The sequence below is a fragment of the Thermobia domestica genome, chromosome 10 (genome assembly GCF_964235325.1).
Source record: "Thermobia domestica chromosome 10, izTheDome1.hap1.1, whole genome shotgun sequence".
NCBI classification, from domain to species: domain Eukaryota; kingdom Metazoa; phylum Arthropoda; class Insecta; order Zygentoma; family Lepismatidae; genus Thermobia; species Thermobia domestica.
In genome coordinates this window covers 239,024,514-239,050,494 of record NC_137463.1, presented here as the reverse complement: position 1 = coordinate 239,050,494, position 25,981 = coordinate 239,024,514, and the positions used below count along the sequence as shown (strand labels likewise).

General features: G+C 36.6%; 1 protein-coding gene across 2 annotated transcripts in view; it reads right to left on the bottom strand.

The window, feature by feature from the left end:
• dgo (ankyrin repeat domain containing protein 6 diego) overlaps window positions 1-25,981 on the bottom strand; it is a 171,294-nt gene that overhangs the window by 69,774 nt on the left and 75,539 nt on the right. For both annotated transcript variants that reach the window (XM_081729400.1, XM_081729398.1), the window contains exon 4: window positions 23,095-23,196. In XM_081729400.1, the coding sequence (XP_081585526.1) occupies window positions 23,095-23,196 (102 nt within the window). The remainder of the gene's footprint in view (window positions 1-23,094; window positions 23,197-25,981) is intronic.

The following is a 25,981-nucleotide window of genomic DNA, read 5'->3' as shown; positions in this document are numbered from 1 at the left end:
GAATTCTGATATTACCCAGAAAGAAATGAAAATAATAGGACGTATGTGAAAAGACTTGTTATCTTCGTATCCATAACAGACATAAGGAAAGGACTTCTTTATGCTTTATATTTTGGTAAATAATGTTTTCAGAGTTTTGACATGCCAGTTAAAAGAAGAAAACAAGAAGAACAAGAACGGAAATAAAAGAATGAATTTTCTTGTCCTCACTGCAATAATCGGAAACCAAACAACAATGGGTTTGGAAACGCGAGAACACTGAATCGTGACGTGCATTCATTCAGAGCCCTCTCTCTATACACTGTTCAGAAGCTCTCGTACATGAGCAGGAAACTAATTATCACCAAGATAGTCTCACATACTAAGATGGGAATACAATGCAAGCAAAGGGAGCTTTTTTTTATTTAGCTTTCAGGACATCATATTCCTCCCAACTCGCATGCCATGCTACGCCATGCAAAACGCCTCAACATGATCTGGTATCTGTAAGACATAAAGGGAGTTTTGCTTTTTTTCCTTTAACATGCGTTTTCGGAGGCATCTTTCTCATAACACACAATATCTCTACCAAGTAACGTAGAGTTGCCACCCGTACTGATTTTTATTTAGAAGAAATGTCTCATCTTTTTTGTAGGATATCAAAACAATTGTTATGCTTCTCGACTTTTTATACCTTCTACAAAATCATCATCATCATCATCATATAGGTATTCTGCCATTATTGCAGGTCATTTGCCGCATTCCCATGATCCACGGTCTTCCGCTTTGTCTTCACGTACGATTTTTCTGTTTTCATAAGGTCCACTAATTGTAGTCTTCTTTGTCCTCTCCCTCTCATCCCTACCACCATATCCTCTAGCATATCGTTCATGGTACAGTCCCCTATATCCCTAATGTCCCTAATGTCCCAGCCAGCTAGCCAGTTTCTCGTCCTCTTTTCAATAATATCTAAAATTGTTCTTTTCTCCCCCGCCATTTCTAACACCGTCTCATTCGTTTTCCACTCGGCCCAAGTAATTCTCTGCATTCTTCTCCACACCCACCTTTTGAAAAGTTCCAGTCGTTTTACATCATTTTTTGGGTGATGTCCATGTTTCCATCTCATACAGTACAATACTACATACGAAGCATTTTATGAGTCTTTTTCTCAACTTTTTATTCAATGTTCCACAAAACAGACTTTTCTCAACTCTTTATTCAAGGTTGTACAAAACAGACTTTTCTCAACTCTTTATTCAAGGTTCTACAAAACAGATTTTTCTCAACTCTTTATTCAAGGTTCCACAAAACAGACTTTTCTCAACTCTTTATTCAAGGTTCCACAAAACAGACTTTTCTCAATTCTTTATTCAAGGTTCCACAAAACAGACTTTTCTCAACTCTTTATTCAAGGTTCCACAAAACAAACTTTTCTCAACTCTTTATTCAAGGTTCCACAAAACAGACTTTTCTCAACTCTTTATTCAAGGTTCCACAAAACAGACTTTTCTCAATTCTTTATTCAAGGTTCCACAAAACAGACTTTTCTCAACTCTTTATTCAAGGTTCCACAAAACAGACTTTTCTCAACTCTTTATTCAAGGTTCCACAAAACAGACTTTTCTCAATTCTTTATTCAAGGTTCCACAAAACAGACTTTTCTCAATTCTTTATTCAAGGTTCCACAAAACAGACTTTTCTCAACTCTTTATTCAAGGTTCCACAAAACAGACTTTTCCCAACTCTTTATTCAAGGTTCCACAAAACAAACTTTTCTCAACTCTTTATTCAAGGTTCCACAAAACAGACTTTTCTTAACTCTTTATTCAAGGTTCCACAAAACAGACTTTTCTTCGTCCTAAAGACTTCTTTCGCTATTCCTACCCTTGCTTTTATTTCATATTCGCACTTTATGTCATCACTAATAATACTTGTGGGTGTAAAGGTTTCACATTTTCTTGATTTTGCAAACTCGTGGAGATGATGTAGCCAGCACCATGCCTCTTCTTTACTGTCTCCAGGTTGGTGCTGGCACCCATTTGAATGAAGCTGAGTGAATTTCAGAGTCGTATTGGAACGACGGTAGAGTCTGAAAAATTTCGCGACTCGCGGTAGTGTTAACCGACGAGACGACGCAATATGGAACATTTTAATAATTTCGAGACGAGACGAGACGAGAAATATGACAATCAAGGGCGCACTGAAGGGGGTCCACAAGTTCGGAATCCCCCAAACTTCGTAACTCAACATACATGTGTACACTTTCTTAATAAAACTGTACCTGCTTAGTAGATGACAATTTCAGTCTTGTTTTCGAAACTAGAAAAAAAAAAAAAAAACGAGTTTCGTAAGCGACACTAGTTGACGTACATCTTAGATCTCTAACACTGCTTTAGTGTAGAGACCTGCACGGGCCGGGATTGGGTGGGCCGGCTTTATTATTTCTTTGGGCCGGGCCGGGCTTGGGCGGGACGACACTGATTTCTCTTCAGGTTGGGTCGGGCTGGGGCCGATTATTTGCAATTCTTTAATAATTATTGACTTTCGTTAAATGATAATTAGAATAGAATTCGGGCTTGGGCCGAAAATCTCAAAAACTTTTGGGACCCGGGCTGGGCCGGGCCTAGGTACACTCGGGCTGGATTGGGCTCGGGCCGAAATATTCGGCCCGTGCAGGTCTCTACTTCAGTGCTACGTAACTCATAGTAGAAAAGCTATACATTAGTAAAGAGATTGTACGAAGACAATGAAGAGCAGTTGCTATCAATGTTTAAAGATATGCAAATCAATATACAATATATCCCAATAATAAATAGGCTTGAATGTTATTATACCACACTCTTTGCGGACCTCTCGTGTCTCGGAATGATCTTGATAACTTATATATGAATTTAAGAAGAAAAAAAAACAGGGTTTTAATTTGTACTTAAATTTGAAAATCAACACATGAGGAAACGAAAAACAATTATTCAAGAAACAACCTGACACGAAACTGCTACAAAATTGACAACACGGGAAAACCTTACTTTTCGTTTCACCTCGTGGGCAACACTACATGCCGGGATTGAACCTGGGCCCCTAGTTAATAAGTTAAATAAATCCCTTACCGACTATACTAGCATCACTATACTTCTCCTCCTCCTCCTCCTCCTCCTCCTCCTCCTACTACTACTACTACTACTACTACTACTACTACTAGTACTACTACTACTACTACTACTACTAATAATAATAATAATAATAATAATAATATTGCATCTTGATCTTGAATATGTTTCGATTTTTCCAGTTTGAAAAGATGGCAATGCTAGCATGAACACGGACTCGAAAACAACCAAGCACTCTCTCTTGGAATCTGAAGGTGAACGTCCCTGCAGCGAATGACCACCTTCCTTCTCCACCAAAGTACGGTGTTGGTTAAATGATGGCACATGTTCACCCGGAGGGTACATGACTTAAGCTTGCTATAGTGATTCTTTTGGGCTTACAACGGAGTTATTATAAAATACCCAACGTAAGAGTGATTACAGCTTACCTTTGCATTTTCTGCTTTTAGGTATTTCTGGCAGCTGAAACATGACTTAAAAAATTTATCATAATTTCTTCTTTCTGACTAATTTCTATGCAAGGACACAGAGAATGTCTCTTGGTTATGCGTAATTTTATGTTCTTGTTTTTGAATATTTTTGGCTCGTAATTGTAAAAATTACACCATTACTTATATTTTATTACCTTTAACAGTGGCGAAGCCCCAGGAGACACAAAATAGACTCACTGTTCATCCGCGCTTGTGTTTATTTATTATTATGGCTATTTTCATTACCATATTTATTTCTCATGTTTTGTTTCGAAAAACATGAATTTTTAGCTTTTCTATGTGCAAATAAGTAAAAGTCCTAGCATCTTCATATTATAATATTTTGTGAGAACTCGAAATTCTCGATGTATGTAAGGCTGTGTATTTACAGAAGATGAAAGCAACAGGTAGAAAGCCATGCAGTTCTTTCTGAATCTATACTGGTATCAAACATGGCATCTCAATATAGTTAGCGGGATATATTTGGCGTACGCGTCTTCGACACGAAAACACCCAGGTTCCATTCTCAATGTAAAAATAATGAAATGTTTAAGTTTTACGTTCCACGTTTATGCCAGTTAGACTAAAAGAGACGATGATGATGAGAAACGGATGAAATAGTGGAAGCAAACGGGAGAACGCCGAGAAAATTCACACACACGATGTTTGCCCACCACAAAGCTTACTTAGCTCGAGCTGGGATCGAACCAAGAACTCCTTGCACCAGAGATGAATGCTCTACCACTGAGCCACCGCAGCCCCGATTCTCGATGTAAGAACGTATGACTCGCACCACATGTAAGTTATAGATCCATGTATAATGTAGCTTTGGTGCTGACACGGACTTACACTACAAATCAAGAAACGAACCCAAATGGGATTTTGCTTGTTGCCATTCATTTCTGCATTATACAAAAGAATGTAACAATTGTCCAAGAGCAGCGTCTTCAATTTTTGTCACACTAAGTGAGGAATTTAAAACCCTACGGTAGCCCTATAAAACTTATTATTATTTTGCATATCTAATGCCAATTTACTTTATATTTTTGATTATAAAGGAGCATTATTTATGGAACTGCAACTGCCTACTAGGAAACAACGAATAATAGTTATTATTGCCATTCTGAAAGATAGAAGTTGTTCTTTTTTCTTTCTATAAAGTGTGCATTATATTTAGGAAACTCATAACTTTCTCCCAACGCCACTTTAAAATAGCTGTCGTAGAGACAGCTAGCTGGTTCGTCTTTCTCTTCTCTATGTCTATCCTGGGGGCATTGTGACTCTTTGACAAAGCGCTTACCTCTGATGCGTGGGGTCCCTGTGTAACCACCAATATATTTATGTTGTATACTTTTAGGGTTACACTTTAGCCCACAGTCCGAATATTTATAATCTAGTCTACTACTTTTACCAAAATCCACTTAAACACTCCATCTTGATATTACCTTTTATTATAATACGTAATGAAGTAAACATTTACTAGGGATGGCCTTTTTCGAAAAATCTGTTTTTCGATTTTCGGAAATTTCATTTTTCGTTTCTTCGTTATTTGCTTTTTTAAAAAAATTTCCGTTTTTCGTTTTTCGAAAAAAATTCGTTTTCGAAAAAGCCATTTTTCGAAAAAGTGTTTTCGAAAAATGTGGCCATCCCTAACATTTACACCTTTTAAATAACATATATGTTGATTCTACAAGATGGATCCTCTGTTATATATTTTATGTTTCTCGTTTCTATGACGACCACTAACACATATCGTCAGATTACCATGTTAACATAACATCAATAATTATATTAGAAGGAAATTAATTCTATTTCCTTTTATATTTTCCTCTTCTTCTTTTAACTAGCTTGTGCATACTTCAATAGCACATATTGCCCGTAAATACAAGAGATAATGTTTAAGATTACATGAAAAATACACAATATCGTTATACCTTGGTTCGATACCCGGCCAAGTAAGTTTGTGATGGACAACATCGTGTCCGTGGGTTTTCTCGGGGTTTTCCCGTTTCCTCCCATATTCTCATTCCACCTATTCTTCTATTGTCATTCATTTTCCTTAATCCTCGTCTCATTTATCCTAAAGGGCTTAATCATAGGAGGTTAAACTGAAAACTTTAATTTTCATTTCATTTTCTATATCTATCATATAAAAATAAAAAAAAAATGTTGTTCCTAATTGCATCACGGGAAAACGATTAAACCGTTTAAAACTAAATTTTGGATATAGTTATCACAAACTTTGAACTGAAATTTTTATTATGTTACTTTGATTAAAGTGCGTATCCTAAGGGGAGAAATCGGGAGTCAAAATTTATGCTAAAATTTTTGTATCTGAAGATCCTGTCATGTTACGAAAATGAGTTGGTATATGAACTCCTCACTAAAAGTAAGTCGATAAGTGTTCCAGCGTTTTTTTTTTTCTAGAATTCCTGTTTTAAGGGAAGAAGGGAGCATTTTCTATCATTTGTTTCTTCACATTGAAAGCGATCTTGCATGTTGTTTGTGATTACATCACGGAGAAACGATTGAACAGTTAGAAATGACTGAATACTCAGTGCTGGTTTGTGGGGTCCCTGGATCGATCTAAGGCTATCTCTGGGTTTTGGCTGGGCCATTGATCTTTGTGGTGCACAAACACCGTGGGCATCCTTTTTCTCGAGGTTCTTCAGCTTCTTGCTTTGTTCATTTCAGCATCATCAACCATCTCATTATCATCGTCTCCCTTAGCCTCGGTACTCGTGGGACGTTGTACTGATACAGTAAAACCTGTTTTTAACGGACCCCTTATTAAACGGCAACTTGTGTTAAAGGGAAATGTTTCACAGTTCCATGAATTTATTGACGAAAATCGTGTTAAGTGTTAGTACTAGGCTAGTCGACAAAGCGTTACCCCCCACAGTGAACGCGGCCTAAGTGGCTACACGGTAATTTTAGTTTCACCAAAGTTGTAAATCATACTATGAGCCAGTCAGGGTTTCCAGGTCTTTTCTTTTCATTTCCCGCGCCAGAAGTGGTAGACCTGGATTCGATTCTAGGCAGGAGCTTATGTGGTTAGGGTCCCACGTTGAGCTGTAGTTCACGTCTGATGTAGTCTCGCTGATATAGTCGAAAGAGACGGAGCAAGAGGCATTTGTTTTTAAAGATATCCCCTGTATCGAAAACAAATATTAGACCCCAATCAATAAATTCCAACATTTACACTACTTTATACTTTACTAGCTATGCACGTGCCTTTGGAGAATGGGGTTCCGGATTCGAATCCTGTGGGAGATAATTGAAAAGTTTCAGCGCATAAAAGTAGTTTAGATTCCACCTTAAACTGTAGGTTCACATCTTGTATAGCTTCGGTGCTGAAAGGACCGCTAAATTCCAAGCCACCAACTATAAAATTTACATCATGATATTTTTAACCAATTCTCTGGTTTAATCTTTTAATTTTTTTTCCTCTCATGATTTTGGCTTCTTCTGAAATTCCTACTCTCTACCAATTTTAGCACCTTATTTTCAGTTTCAGAACAAAGTTGATAAAACACGAGCAGTTACAGTTAAAATAAATAAATAAAATAAAATAAACATATCTTTCCCAGGAATATTTCTAAGCTGCATGGAAAGAAATGTCTGGAAACTGAAACATTATGTGTTTGTTTTACAAAACTAAGTTTCGAAGTAATTAGGCAACGTAGTTTTTCGGTCATTTCAAAGACTAGAAAGAGAATAAGATGTATTGAATCCCAATTTAAAATTATGGTCTTTGCTGTTTAAAACATTTTCGATATACCTAAGTACCAAACTATTAGAGGTGGCATTTTCCGCCTTTCTACTGTGCACACATTTATGGTTTAGACCATCTAAGGGCAATTGTTCCATCATCTAACATATCCACCCCATAAAATGACGCATAGCCGACCCTGGCCCTTTCGAGCTGTTGCGCCTTAAGGTTTGGTATATATTAGGTATATTGGAAGTTGGCACAACTTTAACAAAGTATTTATTATTATTATTATTATTATTATTATTATTATTATTATTATTATTATTATTATTATTATTATTATTATTATTATTATTATTATTATTATTATTATTCATAGTGAACATACAATTTGGCTCGATGTAGCTCTACTTAACAGTATTAAATGAAATCATAAAATAAGAATATTCTTACTTTCTTCATTCTGAGAATTCCGTTCCATTCCCTCCCAGTCTGGAACAAATATCGCAGCCACTTCTCTCCACATTTTTATTTTTAAGTCACGATTCATGTAGTTCAGATCTCTTAAATCATATAGGCATGGCCTATTTTGTATTTCGATTATAAACGCCTCTGTGTTAAACACACTAACCATGACTGGATATGTACACAGGACACGTTTTCAAACACAACTGAAAATTTTTCTTTGTGATTACACTTGTTGTTGTCTGTTTGGGGGTGGAGTTCGAGCTTCGGAGATAGGGGCTCAAATTCAAGTTATTTCGTTGTGTCATCTTTTGCCTAAAGCCAAATATTTTGCTTATAGATTACCATGGCACCAGCTAAGTGTCAATCAAGTGTATCACGAGAAATCACCCTATTGTGTTACATAGATTTTTCTGTGATTAGCTAATTTTCGGAATTTCCTTCTATTTTTGTGAATTTTCTTTTGTTATACACACACATACTTTATAACAGCAGAGTTCCAATCTCTGCACAAAGCGTCTTCCAAGCAGCTGTTTCTTGCTACAATCCCCTTGCCTGGCAACACGTCTTTCCTTTCTGTCATTCCTTTTGAAATCTTTTAAACAGCAGGCGGTCTATTGTTCCGACCCGCACCAAATACGCTGGAGCCGGCGTTTTCTCAGCAATTTTATTGCTTTCGCGTTCATGTTTAGCCGCTCAGATTTAAATACATGGTCAGCGTATTTCAAGCTTACGCATGAGCAATAAATGCGCTTTGCGATCGCTACAAATAGCCGGGGTCTAAGTCTCCGTGGAAAGTTGAGCAGACAAGTAACGGTCTGTACAGAAAACTCTCCTTGACTATTGGAAAAATCAAGTTAATGTGTGTACAGTATTGTTTCTGTTCATTGTAAGCTTTGCATGTTAAATTCGTATTAGCAATAAATAATGTAAATTGACTAAGGTACGTACAGCAACTTATTTTATCTGAGTATGTCCATTATATGCATGCACTTTTTCATGCATATCAGTGGTAGACCGTTCACCTCTGGTGCTTGGGGTCCCTGGTTCGATCCCAGCTCGCGCCGAGTGGAGAAACACCGTACTCGTGGGTTTCCTCGGGGTTCTCCCGTTTACTCCCACTTTCTTCATTCCACCATTTCATTCATTTCTCATAATCACCGTCTCCTTTAGTCTAACCGGCATAACCGTGGGACGTAAAACTTACAGATTCGTTTCATTCATTCATTCATTTTTCATGCATAGGTCTACCTTTGTTAACCGTAATCTTTAACGGAAATTTTTGCGAGTCCCGTTCGATGACGCTAAAGGCAAGTTTTACTGTATAAGAAAACAACTAAAAGGTACTGAGTAATTATTTAGCATTGTTATTATTCCTTTGAAAATATTACTTACTAAAATAGTCTGAGTTTTAATAGGTATATATATATTCCACATTGCCAAACGATAGATGTATCCAAATACAATAAATTATGACGTAGCAAGCTTAGATGATTAAATTAGGCAAGAACGAAGACTGTTGGCAGCTTTACGAAGTAGTATTTGGTACTTATCACAAAAGAACACACAGAAATATTATAATATTACAAGCAAGCAATGACGTTTCACTAATCTATGAATCAAGAACGAAATCAGTAGCCATTACTAGAAATCAGAAGAGTTTGTCATTGCAGGAAAGCCTCCGAAGAAACTTGTCCTTTTTGTTTCCCAAAGACTACATGTGACCAGTGTTCGTAGATTTCCTTAGGAAAATTTTCCTCGACTCACAATTTTTCCCTTTTCTTATCAACTTTTCCCTAGTTTGTTGAGTGTCTAATTCCTTAGACTGAAATTATGTCCTAAGATTAATTTAACTATATTAAAGGAAGTGCCAACCACATTTGTTTTGTTTTTGCTTCTATTTTTTTTACTTTTTCCTTCACTTAAAAAAAAAAAATACACACAAATACACCCAGCCAAGAATGGGTGCAAACTATGCTACTTTAAATAGACAAACACACATACTATTGCCACTGTGCTGATTTATTTCTCAAGAGCAAAGAAAAATTTAAGCATTTATGCTGGTCAATCCATTAGCCCGAGCATTTTGAGCTCCTTCGTAACTAAGCGGTTAGGGTACGCGCCTTTGGCGTGGGAGATCCGGATTCGATTCTCGGCGGGAGCACGTTAATCAGTAGGTCCCGTCTCATATAGCCTCGCTGCTGAAAGGGACTTTAAACTCAAAACCAACTCAATCAACCCGAGAATTTCCCTGGATTTTCACATTTTATTCGAAAAATACCTTTTTGCTAAATTTACCTACAAAATTTCCCTAAATTAGAGAAATTTCCCTCAAACTACAAACACTGCGTGTGACTAATTTATCCACAAGCTACAACTGACAATGCAGAACTAGCAGGCTCACTTATTGGCTAACAACTTTTTGTGTGTGTGTGGGGGGGGGGGGGTTGAGGCAGGGCTCCTGACCGATATGCTGCTATTTTACAGAATCTGCTGATCCTTCAATGTTGTGCAAAATAGATATGAAAATACTTGGTATTATAGGGCCTAATTATTCTCTATCCTGTTCAATGTTCCAGGGAGACATAAATGAAAGCAAATAAATTCGAAGTGAATTTTTACTGAAATCTTACTAGTGGCGCTACCGTACACCTGTTTGTACTTGAAGATAGGCATTTGAATCTAATGTAAATATATAAAATACAAAGATGAAATGTTAGCACACTTTCTGAACGTACTAAGCCTTGTATACAATGGTGCCGATTTCTGTGTAACTTTCGGAGTAAGAGGGAGTTTTGGTTTTGTGTGTTTCGTTTTCAGATTTCCAAGCTAAGATCCAAGGAAAGATATTCAGATCCTAGGAGCCCAAGCTAACTTTGGGAAGGCCCAGAACCAGTCGCTCTTTCAGAAAAAGTGTTCCTGGGAGGCACACGTAGTATTCCGTGGGGCAGTGCTGGTACTTTTTTATTTATTATTATATTATATACGTATTATTTTAGTCTCGTCCGGGAAGGGGGCATTCTCAGAGCTCCGGCCCCCGAAAAACACATGCCTGGAAGAAACACTGCCCGGAACCCTTTTACCTCTCAAAGATCGGTCGGTGCCCAAGCTTGTGTACCATGTTTGTATCTCTGTTTCAAAGTTTTCGGGTTAACTGTGGTTAACAAACTCCAATTCCAGTAGTGTCATCTTCGATCAGATTTATTTCAAGCATTTTAGAAACGTTTCCTTAACGGGTGAAAGACTTAATTCAACATCGATATAACTGACCTTGATTAAAGCAACTGGTTGATATAGAATTTTGAGTTGGCAAAACACAAATACAGTGTTATCTATGTATCTTTCTCAATTCAAGACCCTGAGAGCAAACACGCGGCGTATATTTTACCCACACATTCTATCATTCTTCATTAAAGAATGATAAGATGTCATTATATTGTGCAGATTAAAAATAAGGGGACACTTTTATTTATTAAAATTTACAGGTAAAATCTGTTAATTCAGAAAGAAAGACTAATGTTTAATGAATTTACTTCAGAAGACGTACAACATATAAGTCATCTGTGAAGACAGAACCAACGTAAAATGTGTGGATCACAACGATGCACGACTAGTTTGTAGCGGACAGTTAGCACAGGTTGGTGCTTGGTTTTTTGTACTTTTCTTCTTTCATCGTCATGTCCACTTAAGGATAATTTCCTTTTATTATAGGCAACCAAAATTTCTTTGCTACTGCGGAGATTGTATAGAAGCTAGGAAATGTTATAGATTTTAAACAGAATATAGGCTACGTAGTAGGGATGGCCAAAATTTTCCGGAATCCGGATTCCGGAAATTTTGTTTTCCGGAATCGGAAAATTTACTTTCCGGAATTCGGAAAAATTCCGGATTTCGGAAAAAATCCGGATTTCGGAAAAATTCCGGAATTCGGAAAAAATCCGGAATTCGGAAAAATTCCGGAATTCAGAAAAAAATCCGGAATTCAGAAAAATTCCGGATTTCGGAAAAATTCCGGAATTCAGAAAAAAATCCGGAATTCGGAAAAATTCCGGAATTCAGAAAAATTCCGGAATTCAGATAAATTCCGACATTCGGAAAAAAAAACGGAATTTAGAAAAAAATCGGAATTTTTCCGATTTTACTTTCCGGATTCCGGAAAGTAAAAATTCTGGAATTGGCAATCCCTAGCTAGTAGCTGTTAAAAGAGAAACACAATAATGAATATATATACTGTATTAGTTTCTTGTAGTTGGATATGTCTTTATCACTTACGTAGACAATTGCTACTGCAGTTATTTACTGCTTTATGAGGAAGGTCTTATTTTCACACACAAAAAAGTCGCCGGTATGTCTCAAACATTATCGCTTTCCCACCTGCAGCTGCTCCAAAGCACTGCAAACTACTTTTTAACCAGGCGAAAGGCAGTGAAGGAAAAGAAATCTCAACAAATATTCTAATAACATTCGCTTATTGTCAACATACCTACACTGAGCGCAGAAAGTGCTCGTACACCATGCATACTTCATATTGAAAACAGCTAGCATGAGAACGGGAGGTGGAAAATATATATATAACCAGAATTAAGACTACACATTCATACATTTTATTTCTATATACAAGAGAAAGGCCAAACAAAGACAATCACTGTTTTGTTCAGAAGAAAAGAGAGAATTCCTTTTTTGTAAACACAAAAAGTCACCGTACACTTATGATTGAATTAATGCTTATAAATTATATTACGTTATTTAATATTTTGTGGGATTACCCTGTGCGTTAATGATTGTCTGTAGTCTTCGTGGCATTGATTTCACCTGTAGTAGTTCGTAGTTCTGTAGCTTCGGGGCTGATTATGTCCCATTCTTCTTGAATAGCTTTTCTCAGGTCTTCTTTAATAGAGAAGCTGTGCCTTCTGATTCTTGCCTCCAGAACAGACCATAGATGTTCTATGGGGTTCATGTCTGGGGATTGGGGAGGTGTGCGAAGCTGTTTCAAGGTATTATAGAGTAGCCAAAATCGAGTATTTTCCGCTGTATGTTTGGAGTTGTTGCCTTGCTGAACAATAAATTGTTTTCTGCGCACTAGTATGGAGATTTTCCTTTAATATGTTAATATACACTTTGTGGATCATCACTCCATCGATAAAGTGGAGACGACCCACTCTTGAGGCACTCATACAACCCCAGACGAGCACGGACCCTCCTCCGTGTCTTACTTTAGGGACGAGATTTTGAGGATTCATCTCTGTATTCACCTTGCGTCATACCATACGCCTCCCATTGGATTCGATAAGATTAAATTTACTTTCGTCCGAAAATATGACCCTATTCCAGAAAGAAGCCTGATCCCTTATCTTTATACTCTTTTTCAAACTTTAGTCTCTTTATACGATTTATCTTGTTCACCCATAACATTTTCCTGGCTATCCGACCATGATACCCTGCAAATATTCCGCACTGTACTGGCTGATACTTTAACACCGCGTGTTTCCAGATCCGTTGCCAATTGCACAGCACTACTTTTCGAAACCTTTTTTCTTTCCCTAATAATGTAACGTTTATCTTGTTCACTCAACACTCTTGGTCTTCCAGTTTTTTTTTTTTTTTTTTTTTTCGCACAGTGATAGAAAACATTATACATCGCAATTATTGTTTGTACTGTTGAACGAGGTCTGTCTGAAAGGTTTGCTATCTTTTTCAAAGATTTACCTCTCTTATGCAATTTAATAATTACTTTTCTTGTCTCCTCATTTGTTTCTCCTCATTTGTTGCTTCCCATTTTGACAGCCCACCGTGCAGTTTTTTCACTCCTATTCACAACTAAACTCATTCTGTTATTCGTCATGCTATACAGAGGTGTATAATCAGGTGAATACTAGTGAACCCCAGTTGTGGTATCTTTGTTTCGTATTCGTATGTCAGGTGTACGATCTCTTTTTGCGTCTACTCTATACACTTTCTACGGAATTTATTTACTTTCTGACCATTAAACTTGTCTTCGTGGTTCTTTATTGATATATTCATAAAGCTTAGTTTTCATTATTCATATTGTGTGTGTTATTACACTTCTTAAATTTTCTGTTTCTTTTTCGCAGGCATTCTCGTTTCAATAGCATAGGTGTACGAACACTTTCTGTGCTCACTGTATGTACAGTAAATACAAATTTATAATTTTTGACTTTACGAAGTATACAATGTAATTGTTCAATAATTAACATAAGCAGGCATTCATTAATTTATATTAATATAATCATTAATGAAACTAATAAGCGGGTGATTGATGACTCAGTGGTAGAGTTTTCATCTATGGTATTCTAACCCAGGACATGTGGGTTTTCGATGGCTAATTTTGTGTTCGAAAATTTTTCCGGTGGTAGGCCTACTCTTGGTTCCCTTTCTTATATTTGTTCCATCATCACTCATTAACGAATTTAGTTTATCAAAACTCTATAGCCATATATTCATTCTGTAAGTCAGTGAAACAAACAGTCTCAAGAACTATCTGATGGATTACCATCAATTTTGGCCACGATGTACAGAGTCAATATTTAAGAATCAAGTTCCCTGATGAATGTAATATTCAAACCGGAAGCGGTACAAATCAACCATTTCCGGTTTTAACGTTAATCATTATATAGTAAATATGGTAATAGATAGCGAGAAACGGTTTCCAGTAATCGACATATATAACATTCATGAAATAGAATGTTACCCAATTTGTGCATCTGCTGAAAATAATGAGCTTAGGTATTTAGAGAGCATTTTCCGCTTTAAAAATGTGTGCTTGGTAAAGAATGTAGAGAATTAGCTGAGTCAGGCACGTAGCTAGTATATGGTAATAGGAAGGGGGGGGGGTCTGTCACGAAATACTGTGGTTATTTACCAGGGGCTCAATCATTCTAAACTATTTTATTGGCAACATATATTGGTTCGTTTAGCCAAGATTTCTAATGGAGGGATGATATGAAATACTGTGGTTACACACCAGAGGCTCGATCAATCTAAATATTTTACTGACAACATTCCCATATTGATTGGTTAGGACAATAAAATGAGGATATATTAGTAAGTATTTTAATAAGAAGCTATGAAGAAATCTCGAGTAAAAAAATATAAAAAAGTATTGAAAAAGATATAGTCTTCCGAGGTCATTCGAACGGTGTCGAGAATTTTGCGTCTGGGAAATTTGCGCCCTACCTCAAGAACAGGGAAAATTGCGCCTGCAACGTACCTCCACCGGGAAGTTTGAGCCCTGCGAAATAAAAGAACCTATTGGAGCTTACGCATTTGCTCGGAGGGGCTGACATTACAGCATAAACAATCCTCCCCCCACAACCATGCCATTTGTGATTTATTTTCATTGTGGCTATATAAGGGGACAATAAACTTCAATATAAGCCAAAAGAACAACGGATCAACGCAATCACTGCTTCTTCCAGAGATGATTTTGGGGGAAGACTGGCTTCCCCAAAGTTCTCAAAGTGCCCCCTCGGAGGAGACCAAAATAATACGTATATAATATAATAATAAATAGAATAGTACCAGCAGTGACCCCCTCCGGAATACTAAGTGTGCCCCCCGGAACATTTTTTCTGAAAGACGCAATTGTGTGTTTGAAGTGTAATTCCAACAAGTAAACACACTGTACATAGTTTTCTTGATAATATTAATGAACTGATTTTACATTCACTTTACATTTTCTTTTCTATATTTTGTGTCCTAAAAAGCCAAACAACTCGCAAGGATTGTGAACAGAGATATCTGGGTAGAGCCAAACAGCCTTTTGTAGATTAAATTATATTCTTTGATTATATTAATAAATAATTATATATCAGTCATTTATACTTTTATTGTAAATTTTGTAGTATAATGAAAAATTGTATTTGTATGGATTACCCTTTAGTGAACTCAAATTGTATTTTTTTCATTTGTTCGGAATATTGTAACGGATGGAGTAACTCACTGAGACTCACTGAGTGGAAGTTACTTTATACAATACAAAAATAAGTTGAATTGTAGGGCGCTAACATCCCAGTGCAAATATATAGCCGGCGCATTTTCCCCTTTTTTTGCGGTAGGGCGCAAACATCCCAGTGCAAATATATTGCGAGCGCATTTTTTCCTATTTTTGTGGTAGGGCGCAAATTTCCCGGGCGCAAAATTCTCGCATTCAAGGAAAATATAATGTCCGTGAAGTTGACAAGCCACTTATGTCAGACTCCAATTTCGACTTTAAACGTCGCTAGTGCTATGTTAGTGTTCGATAGTGACGCAAATCGTTAGTACTCCACAGATAACGTGTGCTTTTTAAATAATGGATATGTCTTCTAACTGCATGCCAACACGCCCGCTTCTAAGAATCATATCAAAAATGAGGTTAACCGTTAGAGCAAGTAAGTGCTCATTAGTGCCATTAACATTAGCGTTAATGCCTCCATCGTACGGCCCTTTGAGTAATAATAACACAACGCTCTTTGCTAGTCTCAATGCGTCCCTATATTCTCGCGAACATTCTGACATGCCCAAGTTAGTTACTTTTTTTTTTTGCAACTATTGTTTATCTGTTATTGTTTATTGCTAGTCTGCAGAGTAGTCCTTACATTAATATGCCATTGTCCTTGATAATCATTGCGTATTTACAAGCAGTTTGTTATTACTGTTAGAAGATATCAAAAAACAACAGATAAAATCTACTACTTAACGGTTTATATTTTTCTTTTACAGTACATAAACGATTAATAATAATAATAAGACTATTCCAGCATAAAAGTTATCAATTGCATCACACTGGCAACAAGCGACGCATATTTTAACTTCATAAAAATTCGTTTCTCACGATTTTCTGGAAAACTACGTATGATATCTTCATTCTATCAAGTTGTTTATCTCAGTTTTTCTGAAATTTCTGAAATCCGGAATTTTTCTGAATTCCGGAATTTTTCCGAAATCCGGAATTTTTCCGAATTCCGAATTTTTTCCGAAATCCGGAATTTTTCTGAATTCCGGAATTTTTCCGAAATCCGAAATTTTTCTGAATTCCGGAATTTTCCGATTTTACTTTCCGGATTCCGGAAAGTAAAAATTCCGCAATTGGCCATCCCTACTACGTAGCGACTTTTCCACACTCCCTTTTATTCTAGGCAACCAACATTTCTTTGCTACTGCGGAGGTTGTATAGAAGCTAGGAAATGTTATAGATTTTAAACAGAATATAGGCTACGTAGCGACTTTTCCAAACTCCCTTTTATTCTAGGCAACCAACATTTCTTTGCTACTGCGGAGGTTGTATAGAAGCTAGGAAATGTTATAGATTTTAAACAGAATATAGGCTACGTAGCGACTTTTCCACACTCCCTTTTATTCTAGGCAACCAACATTTCTTTGCTACTGCGGAGGTTGTATAGAAGCTAGGAAATGTTATAGATTTTAAACAGAATATAGGCTACGTAGTGACTTTTCCAAACTCCCTTTTATTATAGGCAACCAACATTTCTTTGCTACTGCGAAGGTTGTATAGAAGCTAGGAAATAATATCGATTTGAAACAGGATAAAGATAGCCACCTGTCCAAAAATTCCTTTTATTATAGGTAACCAACATTTCTTTGCAACTTTGCAGGTTGCATACAAGCTAGGAAATGTTATATATTTTTAAATGTGACATCGATAGCCACTGTTAGAGTCCCCATTAGCCGTTAACATATTAACGAGCTCCATCTAAGTTATCTATTGCGAAAAATAAATATATCAAATATTCGCTTCCATTCAAGAGTCGTCCTGTAGAATAATGGACGTATGTACTAATACTACAATCTGAGAAGCTCCAGAGAATGACTTTCAATAAGTAATTTATCAATGGAAAGATTCCGTCTTAACGGCGTCGAATATAATCTTTTTTTTTTTTTTTGTAGCTCTAATTTAGATGGAGAATTATTTTACTATTTTATTTGAAATGAAACAATATTTTAATATTTTAATTTTTTACTGATTTCTTTAGATCAAAATGAGATGAAAATTAAATCTTTAAGTTTTACGTCCCACGGTTATGCCGGCTAGGCTAAAGGAGACGGTGATGATGAAATAATGAATGAAATGTTGGAATGAAGAAAGTGGGAGAATACAGGAGAACCCCTAGAAATTCCACGCAAACGGTGTTTGTCCACCACAAAGTTCACATGGCGCGAGCTGGGATCGAACCAAGAATCCCAAGCACCAGAGGTGAACGATCTACCACTGAGCCACCGCGGCCCTTGCTTTAGATCAATTTAAAATGTATCTTTCTTCGAGAAAATCAAATTTTGTGATCTATATTTATTTTAAAAAAATAATAATCCGTTTAAATTTAACTAATATTAAATTTATTTTGAAAAAAGGAAGAAAATCAGTAAAAAGCAGGTCATTGTGGTTAATAATGAAGTCAGATGTGTCTCATTGTGGGTATAGAATAGATGAAGAACTGCGCAAAAGTGAGGAGGAAGCCTTTCGAACGACAACTCCTCAGATGCTCTGGAACATGGCAAGGAGGATTTGCATGGTCGTATTTAGGCATCCAGGACTGCAAGTTTTAGGGGACGTTCGTTTCGAAGAAAATATACGAGGGAATGTTAGTAAATGTTTCTCTCTTTCATATCGTATTACAAAAAAAAAAAAAAAAAAAAAAAGGTAAAGTATGGGGGGCAAACAAGACATCAGTTTATTGGGAAAGCTATCCATACGTTGCACTTAGCATGTGCGTTTTTGTTAGAAAAAATGAAACAACTACAAATATTCAACAATATATTTCTCATACACAGCATTATATATATATACAATGCTGTGTCTATGGAAAGGGAGTATAAACTGGCCAGGGCGGGTAAAGTGGTCATCAGCACTTTTCTCGCCTGTATATGTCTGGCATCTGTCGCAAGTAGGCCCAATCAGTTGCGCTAGTTGCCATTGTAGTTCTAGACGACAAAGACGCCAGACGCAATTGTTGTTCTGCTTGTATGAAGAAAAACATGTTTTCATCTATTGTTGATCTAAGGATAAGTATTAGTTTAACGATTTTCTTCCAACTATATAGAACTTGATGACAATGTAATATTTTTATTATTAAATGTAATGCTTCTTAATTTTTCTATTCTTTAGTAGTTTTTAAGTTTTGTTGTTCAGATTGAAAAAAGAAATGTACAGTAAGGCGTGCAATCGGAGAAACTGATCAGAAGCAGAGGCGGAGTTTTACGTCCCACGGTTATGCCGACTAGGCTAAAGGAGAGAAGCAGAGGCGGGTAAAGTGACCATCTTACTGTGCGTGTGGGTATTTTGCCCAGCGCTTCCAATTAATCCACATAATGCTAAATTATGTAATAAATTAGGCTTAATCTTATAATGTTGAAACAGCGGTTCACCTATTATATAGTTGCAATGCTAGGTACGCTCGTATAGACTTAGGTCTATATTATTGATCGAAATAATATAGAAGTTATTAAACTATTTTGTACTCTTAATAAATAAATGCATTTGACTATTTTGAAAGGTGGTGTTTTGGTAGCTTCTATTTGAATTCTCTGTATTCAGTATTAGCTAATTTTCTTACTATAGGTAACCCACTATAATAGCAGTTTCTGCCAGTCTTTTAGATTAGGTGGACTCTTTATAGATGACTATTGGACATAAAGGTACACTTTAACCCTCTAGATTAACAAGTAAATTGTAGTCCATAAGTTCTCACACCGGATCATGACTAAATTGAAAACTATTTCCTACATAAACTATGTGAATTCTGCTCTACAATGATTTTGCTGCTTGTAGACTATTAATGGAAATTATTATGCCTAACTATTTTAAATAAGCAAACTAATTAGGCCTATACAGTAGCGAGAAACAGTTTGAAATTGGGTCTAGGCTCTTTAAAGGAATATCCAACTGGATTTTTTTTCTTTTTGTATCTCACCCATTTGATTACGATGAACGTTCCAAACGTTGAAGGTTAAGGTAGGCTTGATGTTAAAATAACTAGCTTAATGGGACGATACAGAATAGTTCTCATTATAGACTTGTGGCTGGCCTATTTTATTTTAGGCTATATTTTTCATATTTCTCATGCGAATTTTTCGTGAATGAGGCCAAAGAGGACATTTCAATAGAGATCTAATTGTAGGCTTGTGGTAGGCCTATATGATCATATTGCTTTCATTTTTCTTACATAATCTATTTTTGTAAATTTTCTTCCTATTTTCTACAAATAAAACTGTATGTTATTGGTTTTTTCTTTACTGACTCCTTAAAACCTGGCATTGTGGGGAAGCGTGTCCGCTTTGCCCGACTAGGCTGAGTAAAGTGGAAATTTTATATGACTTAAAATTATCAATAATTACTCCGTAAAGCTTCTTCAAAACAGATTCATTTACATATATCTTAAAACTTAAGGACGGAAGTGCATTATAAAACTTTTATCTACTTGCTAGCATGTTTCTCTAGGATTGAAGAAATTAGAATTCCTTAGGGTGACCGTTTTACCCACCTTTCCCTTATATACAGGGTGACCCACGAAAAACCGGTATTCAAGAAAAAGCTAAACTATCACCAGCATCAGATTGACTAAGAACGATATAATTTTTAACGCCATAAACTTTGCTTTTCCCCGATTTTCACAAATTTCGTCTGAGAATTTAAATCAAGAATGCCATTTTGTTCAGTTTGATGTAACCTATCAACTGGCATATGTCTTATCTTTGGACAATGTTTTATCTAAACCAGTGGCGTATTTACGCGGGTGGCTATCGAGGTCAAGCCCCTCACCCGAAATAGATAAATTTATATACAGCATATACAATAACTGTATACCTACAGTACATATGTCCAGTATGCATATACACCCACTCAGGATAATGTGGATAGTCCCCCCGAAACAAAATCGTAAATACGCCACTGAGCTAAACAAATATTAAAGTTTAAGACTTTATTGTAACTTTGGACTAGCCCTGTATTTCATACTGTATACCGTATATACTGCCATCTAGTGCTATAATGAAAAGCTTAATTACTGTACACTTCAGTACCTGTTTTATCTTAATAAATAATGGGTTATCGTACAGCAATAAAGGAAGAGGGCACGTTGGCTCAGTGAAAGAGTGCTTACCTCTGGCGTGTAGGGTTGCTGGTTCGATCCCCGGCCAGGTAAGTTTGTAGTGAAGAACATCGTCGCATTCTCATTCTACCGATGGTTCCCTCATCATTCACTTGCCTTAACCATCAGTTTCCTTTAGCCTAAAGGGTATAATGGTGGGACGTTAAAGTAAAAAATTTCATTTCGTACAGCATCAATGTTTAGGTATAGAAAAAAAATAATAAAAATACGCATTATATTTTGATACTTTCACTTGGTCCCAATTCAATGGAATCTTCAGATTAACATAAACTACTTCTTGCTGATTGCAATTGTCGCGACGCGACACATACTTGTACAGAGTGCACGAGAAGTTTCCGCATCTCTAGTTCGAGTATCAGTGTAACTTGAGTTGTGATACTGATTGCGATATGGTGTAAATTGAGCCTGCTTTCGTGGTCACAACCAACTCTGCCTGGTATCCCTGTGTACAAGGTCACGTGCAGCATTTCAGTTATGAACAATTTCCAGGTCGCTCTATTGGGCATGGTTCTCTAATATCCCAATTGAAGTGGTCCTCGCGAAACCTGAACCTTACAAAGTAAAACAACTCATTGTGCGGAATAATCAAGCCACACGTCACTCATCGTCAACACAGAATAGATGAAGAATTGAACGAAAGTGTGGAGGAAATCTTTCGAATGACAACTTCTCAGATGCTCAGTAACATGTTAAGTAATATGCATCGGCTACCATAGGCCAGCGCGGCAAGTTTTGGGGGATGACAAATTTTCTTGGGGTCAGTTTCTCTTTAACAAAATGACATTAAATCAATCGTAATTTTATTAACTGAAACTGGAAGATATATGTATCAGTTTATTTTATTTTTTCGATTTTCACTTCATTGTATGAAATTTTCTACACCGTATTTATTAATTTTGACGGGGCAACACTAATTTAGGGACGGTAAAACATGTCAAATACGGTTCTGAGAACATGGAGATGGATAGGCCTACATCTGTGTATACATTAAGATGGAGCATATACAGATTCACTGAATACACAGTTTGTAACATATGTAAGCACTTAACTATTAAGATCAGGATTAGGATTTAGATTTCTGGGCTTTCAGCATCTATGGTCATGTTAGCTTGTCACGTATGATAGATGACGACTGTCGGAGATCACACAATCTGACGAAAGGGAAGGAAAGAAACAGTTTGGGACCTGTGTGTTAGGTACCATCCCGGGATTTGCCTGGTGTGAATGAGAAAAACCCAGGAAAACCTCACTCAGGATGGCTGATCTGAAAAAGCTTTCACAATTTTTCGACCAAGTGTCCCTACCGGGAATCGAACATGGGATCGTTCCCACAGCACTCAACTATGTCAGAATGTAAAGTTTGATAAAAGAACTTCACAGTCTGTTTAACTATAATACACTACCTGGTACGATTATCGTGCTTCATTAATTTCCAGGTCTACGAAAAATCATTTTTCTCAGATGCTATATATGTGGATTTGCAATCCGGATATAATTTTTCAGTTCGATAATAAACAGGGCGGGTCAAAATAATGCACCCGATTTCAGAAACTTATTCAGTGAAATCACGCAGTGTTTCCACTATCTACCACTAAGGGTCAACAGCGAACATGAAATGAATAGCTGAAATTGACCGCAACATGCTAGAAATTGTTTGGCAGGAGAAAGACTATCGGTTTGATGTGTGCTGTGTTACGCGAGGTGCTCACATAGAAGGCTTGGGATATGTCTGATGAAAACTTAGACAGAGCTCCCTCGTGGCTAAGCGGTTAGCGTACGCACCTATGACGTGGAAGATCGCGGTTCGATTCTCGGCGAGAGCTCATGTGGTTCGGATTTCACGTTAAGCTGTAGGTCCACGTCTCATATAGCTTCGCTGCTGAAAGGGAGGCTCATAATTTAGACCTTCATCTTACTTTTTACCTTTCTTAGCACTGTATGTTCAGTACATTTCACAGAATAAATGCCTGAAGTCGGGTCTACCATTTTGACTTGACCTGTATATATCGATAGTTATCTCTCTGTTTGGACATTTTTTTCTTTTTCGTTAAACACTAGTAATGCTGTTATCAGAGTATTGTACGATTAGAAATTATTATCAAGTTTGTAATTATTATTGAAGCTTTTGGATTGGGTGTTTTTGATTACGCTTTAATAATTTGCAGGTGTTGAGAGTAAAATCAGGGAGGGGAAAATTATTGAGATACGGTTTAGTGAAAGCATCTACTACTTACAACATTGTCTTGATAATTGACATCTGCTCCGTACTTAATGAGTTGCCGTACAACTTCCAGATGCCCATCGGCTGCAGCTCTCTGCAATGCAGTACAACCAGCCTGAAATTAAAAAAAAAAAAAAGAATATATATAATAATAACTGTATCGAATCAATAATGTAATTATCCATATAACTAAAATTTATCATGGTTTAAAAAAATTATAGCTGTACAAATTGCTAATACTGTCCGCTCTGACAAGTAACCAACCAATAAGCGCAATCAACTTGCGAGCCACTGTTCTCTTAATAGATATTAAAAGTAAGAGAAAAATTCCTAAAATAAATAAATAAATGAAACTAACGGGAAGATATTCTTTTTCTGACCCCTCTTATCTCAGCCACAATATTTCAGAAAGGTATCGTTAGATCTGTCCTTTAGGTGAGATTTGAAGAGAATTCGTAAGGATCTAGGGTCATTTTTTCGGATTTAGTCTCTTAGGCAGTCCTACTTCTTGTGACTAGAAGTACACCATGGAAATTAAGTTTTGAGCGACTCCTTTGCACATTGTTTACTCTTCCCATATCAGGAGCTTTATATTCCAAAATTCTGTAAATAATTTGAAAATAATAATAATAAAACAAAGTACTACAAACTTTGCCACCTCCTGCGAAAACTACTACTAACGCTCATAGCACTAGGTATCTACTTTAAGAGTCTGGGTGAACCTCTGAGCCGCATTGTAACAATAAAAATCTCCTGTTCCCTATCTGAGATCGAACTGGACCACCTGGTTGGCAGATAGATGTCTTACCGGCTACTCCAACGCAGGTCTCATCGATTGATTAGTATCAGAAAATACTCTGTACATCACAACGACGAAAATATCCTAATTTGTGAAGTCAAATGTTTTCTGCGCAATTAATCGAATATAGCTTATCTGACCAAATAAATGTAACATTAACATTCTGCTGCAGTTTTATAATTGTGCTTCAATATCGGTAGGACGGCTACTTGATTAGTATTACTTGTAAGACGAGACGAGACATCTCGTAAATTTTATAAAAGTCTGGTCCGGAAGACCCACCCAGAAATTATTGTGGGGAGGAATCCAACGTTTTTTTTTTCTTTTGAGGAGGGGGATTCAATACTATAAGATGTCTATGTATTATTGAACTGGTGTTATTCTACATCCGAACATTCGATAAGTAATTGTTACGTAATGCCTCCTATATTCTCAGAAATAATAAGGTATGCGCACGAGATGAGTCAAGACAGGATTTTCCTGACAAAATTCGAGTCGAGACACGGCTCTTCCAATAGAAAAATATATAGTTTTCGAGTCAAGACATCACTTTTACATGACATTTTCGAGTCGAGACAGCCATAAATCTTATCTCGTGCGCATCCCTATAAACAATATGGAAGTTGGTTGCTTATATAAGGAAAGAAAGAGTACAAATGAAATGTAAGATCAAGTACATCAATCATTTCTCTGCTAAACAACTATAGTTTTATTTTAAAAAGTGCACAAATATATCTTTATTTACAAAGTTTGAGGGAGGGAGTCCAAACCCAATGGACCCCCACATGGACCCTGGTCTCGTCTCGTCTCGATTCTCGATAAAGTTTTCCCCTTTTTGTCTCGATGTTTTCTAGAGTTGTTCTGTAAATTTATGTACAAAATTTAAGACTTTATTTCTTTTCTTAATTCCTTCTAGAAGTAATAAGAATTCTTCAGCATCATGAGAGTTCAACGAAGCGTGCGATATAAAAACATTTAAACCATATTTATTATTGTAGTGTATTCTGTAATGACTTGCGTATCTGTAAACGTTGTTAAGAGTCTTCATCCCAGCGAAATTAAAATACCGCTAATTTTACAGTAATTATGTGATATCTTCAAATAGATAAAAGATAATCGAAATGGGGAACAAGAGCGCCCTAGACAATATTATTTTACATGAGAAACTGTTATCACGACCCACTTATCTGCTTTCGATTTCGAGCCATTTTGAAAATCGGCATTTTTTTCGCGTTTCTAAACATCTGAAAACGGAAAGCTACTAGGTGACTTGTGATAACGGTACCTCACGCAAAATAATATTGTCTAGGACGCTCTTGTTCCACATTTGGATTATCTTTTATCTATTTGAAGATATCACATAATTACTGTAAAATTAGGGGTATTTTAATTTCGCCGGGATGAAGGCTCTTCAATGCTCTTCATTATGTTCGCACAATTTTTTTTTAGCAATTTACAGTTTTTATACTATGAATCTAGTAACACTAAAACAGTGTTCGAGTTCTAAGATTAGGATGAACTAGTGTTGCTCACGAGGCTTGTGAAATTCTCGAAGCTTTTTCTCTATTTCTTTATTAATATTTTTTCACCACTTTTTGGTTTTCAATCAATATTGTAACGCAATTTCGTCTCGATTTTTTTTTTAAAAAAGTACTTCTATTCTTGCCTTCGAGACGAGACGAGAAATTTTTCATCACATGGGTAATACTATATTTGATTTTGTTCAGAGAAACCTGGTCAACCACTTCACTCTGAAACGTCTGTAGCCACGTTGACCTTATTAGGAGTTGTACCCAGGGCTGGATTAACTCATCTGGAAGCCCGGGGCTAGAAAAAAGTATGTGGTTCCTGCTGGCTTAACTTAATACATTTCTGTGAAAATACAGTAGGAAGGTTAAGGGAATATGTTTCATATTTTTGGTCATATTTTATTTTATGATGATGATTGTATTCTTATGATTCTTTTTAGATAGCCAGTTGAGATTTTCATCAGAGTGGAGGGCCCTTTCCACCTGGAGGCCCCACTAAGCCCCCTAAGCCCCTCCCTTAATCCGGCCCTGGTTGTACCAAAGAAAGGACTATTTTCTGAATGTTATAACTT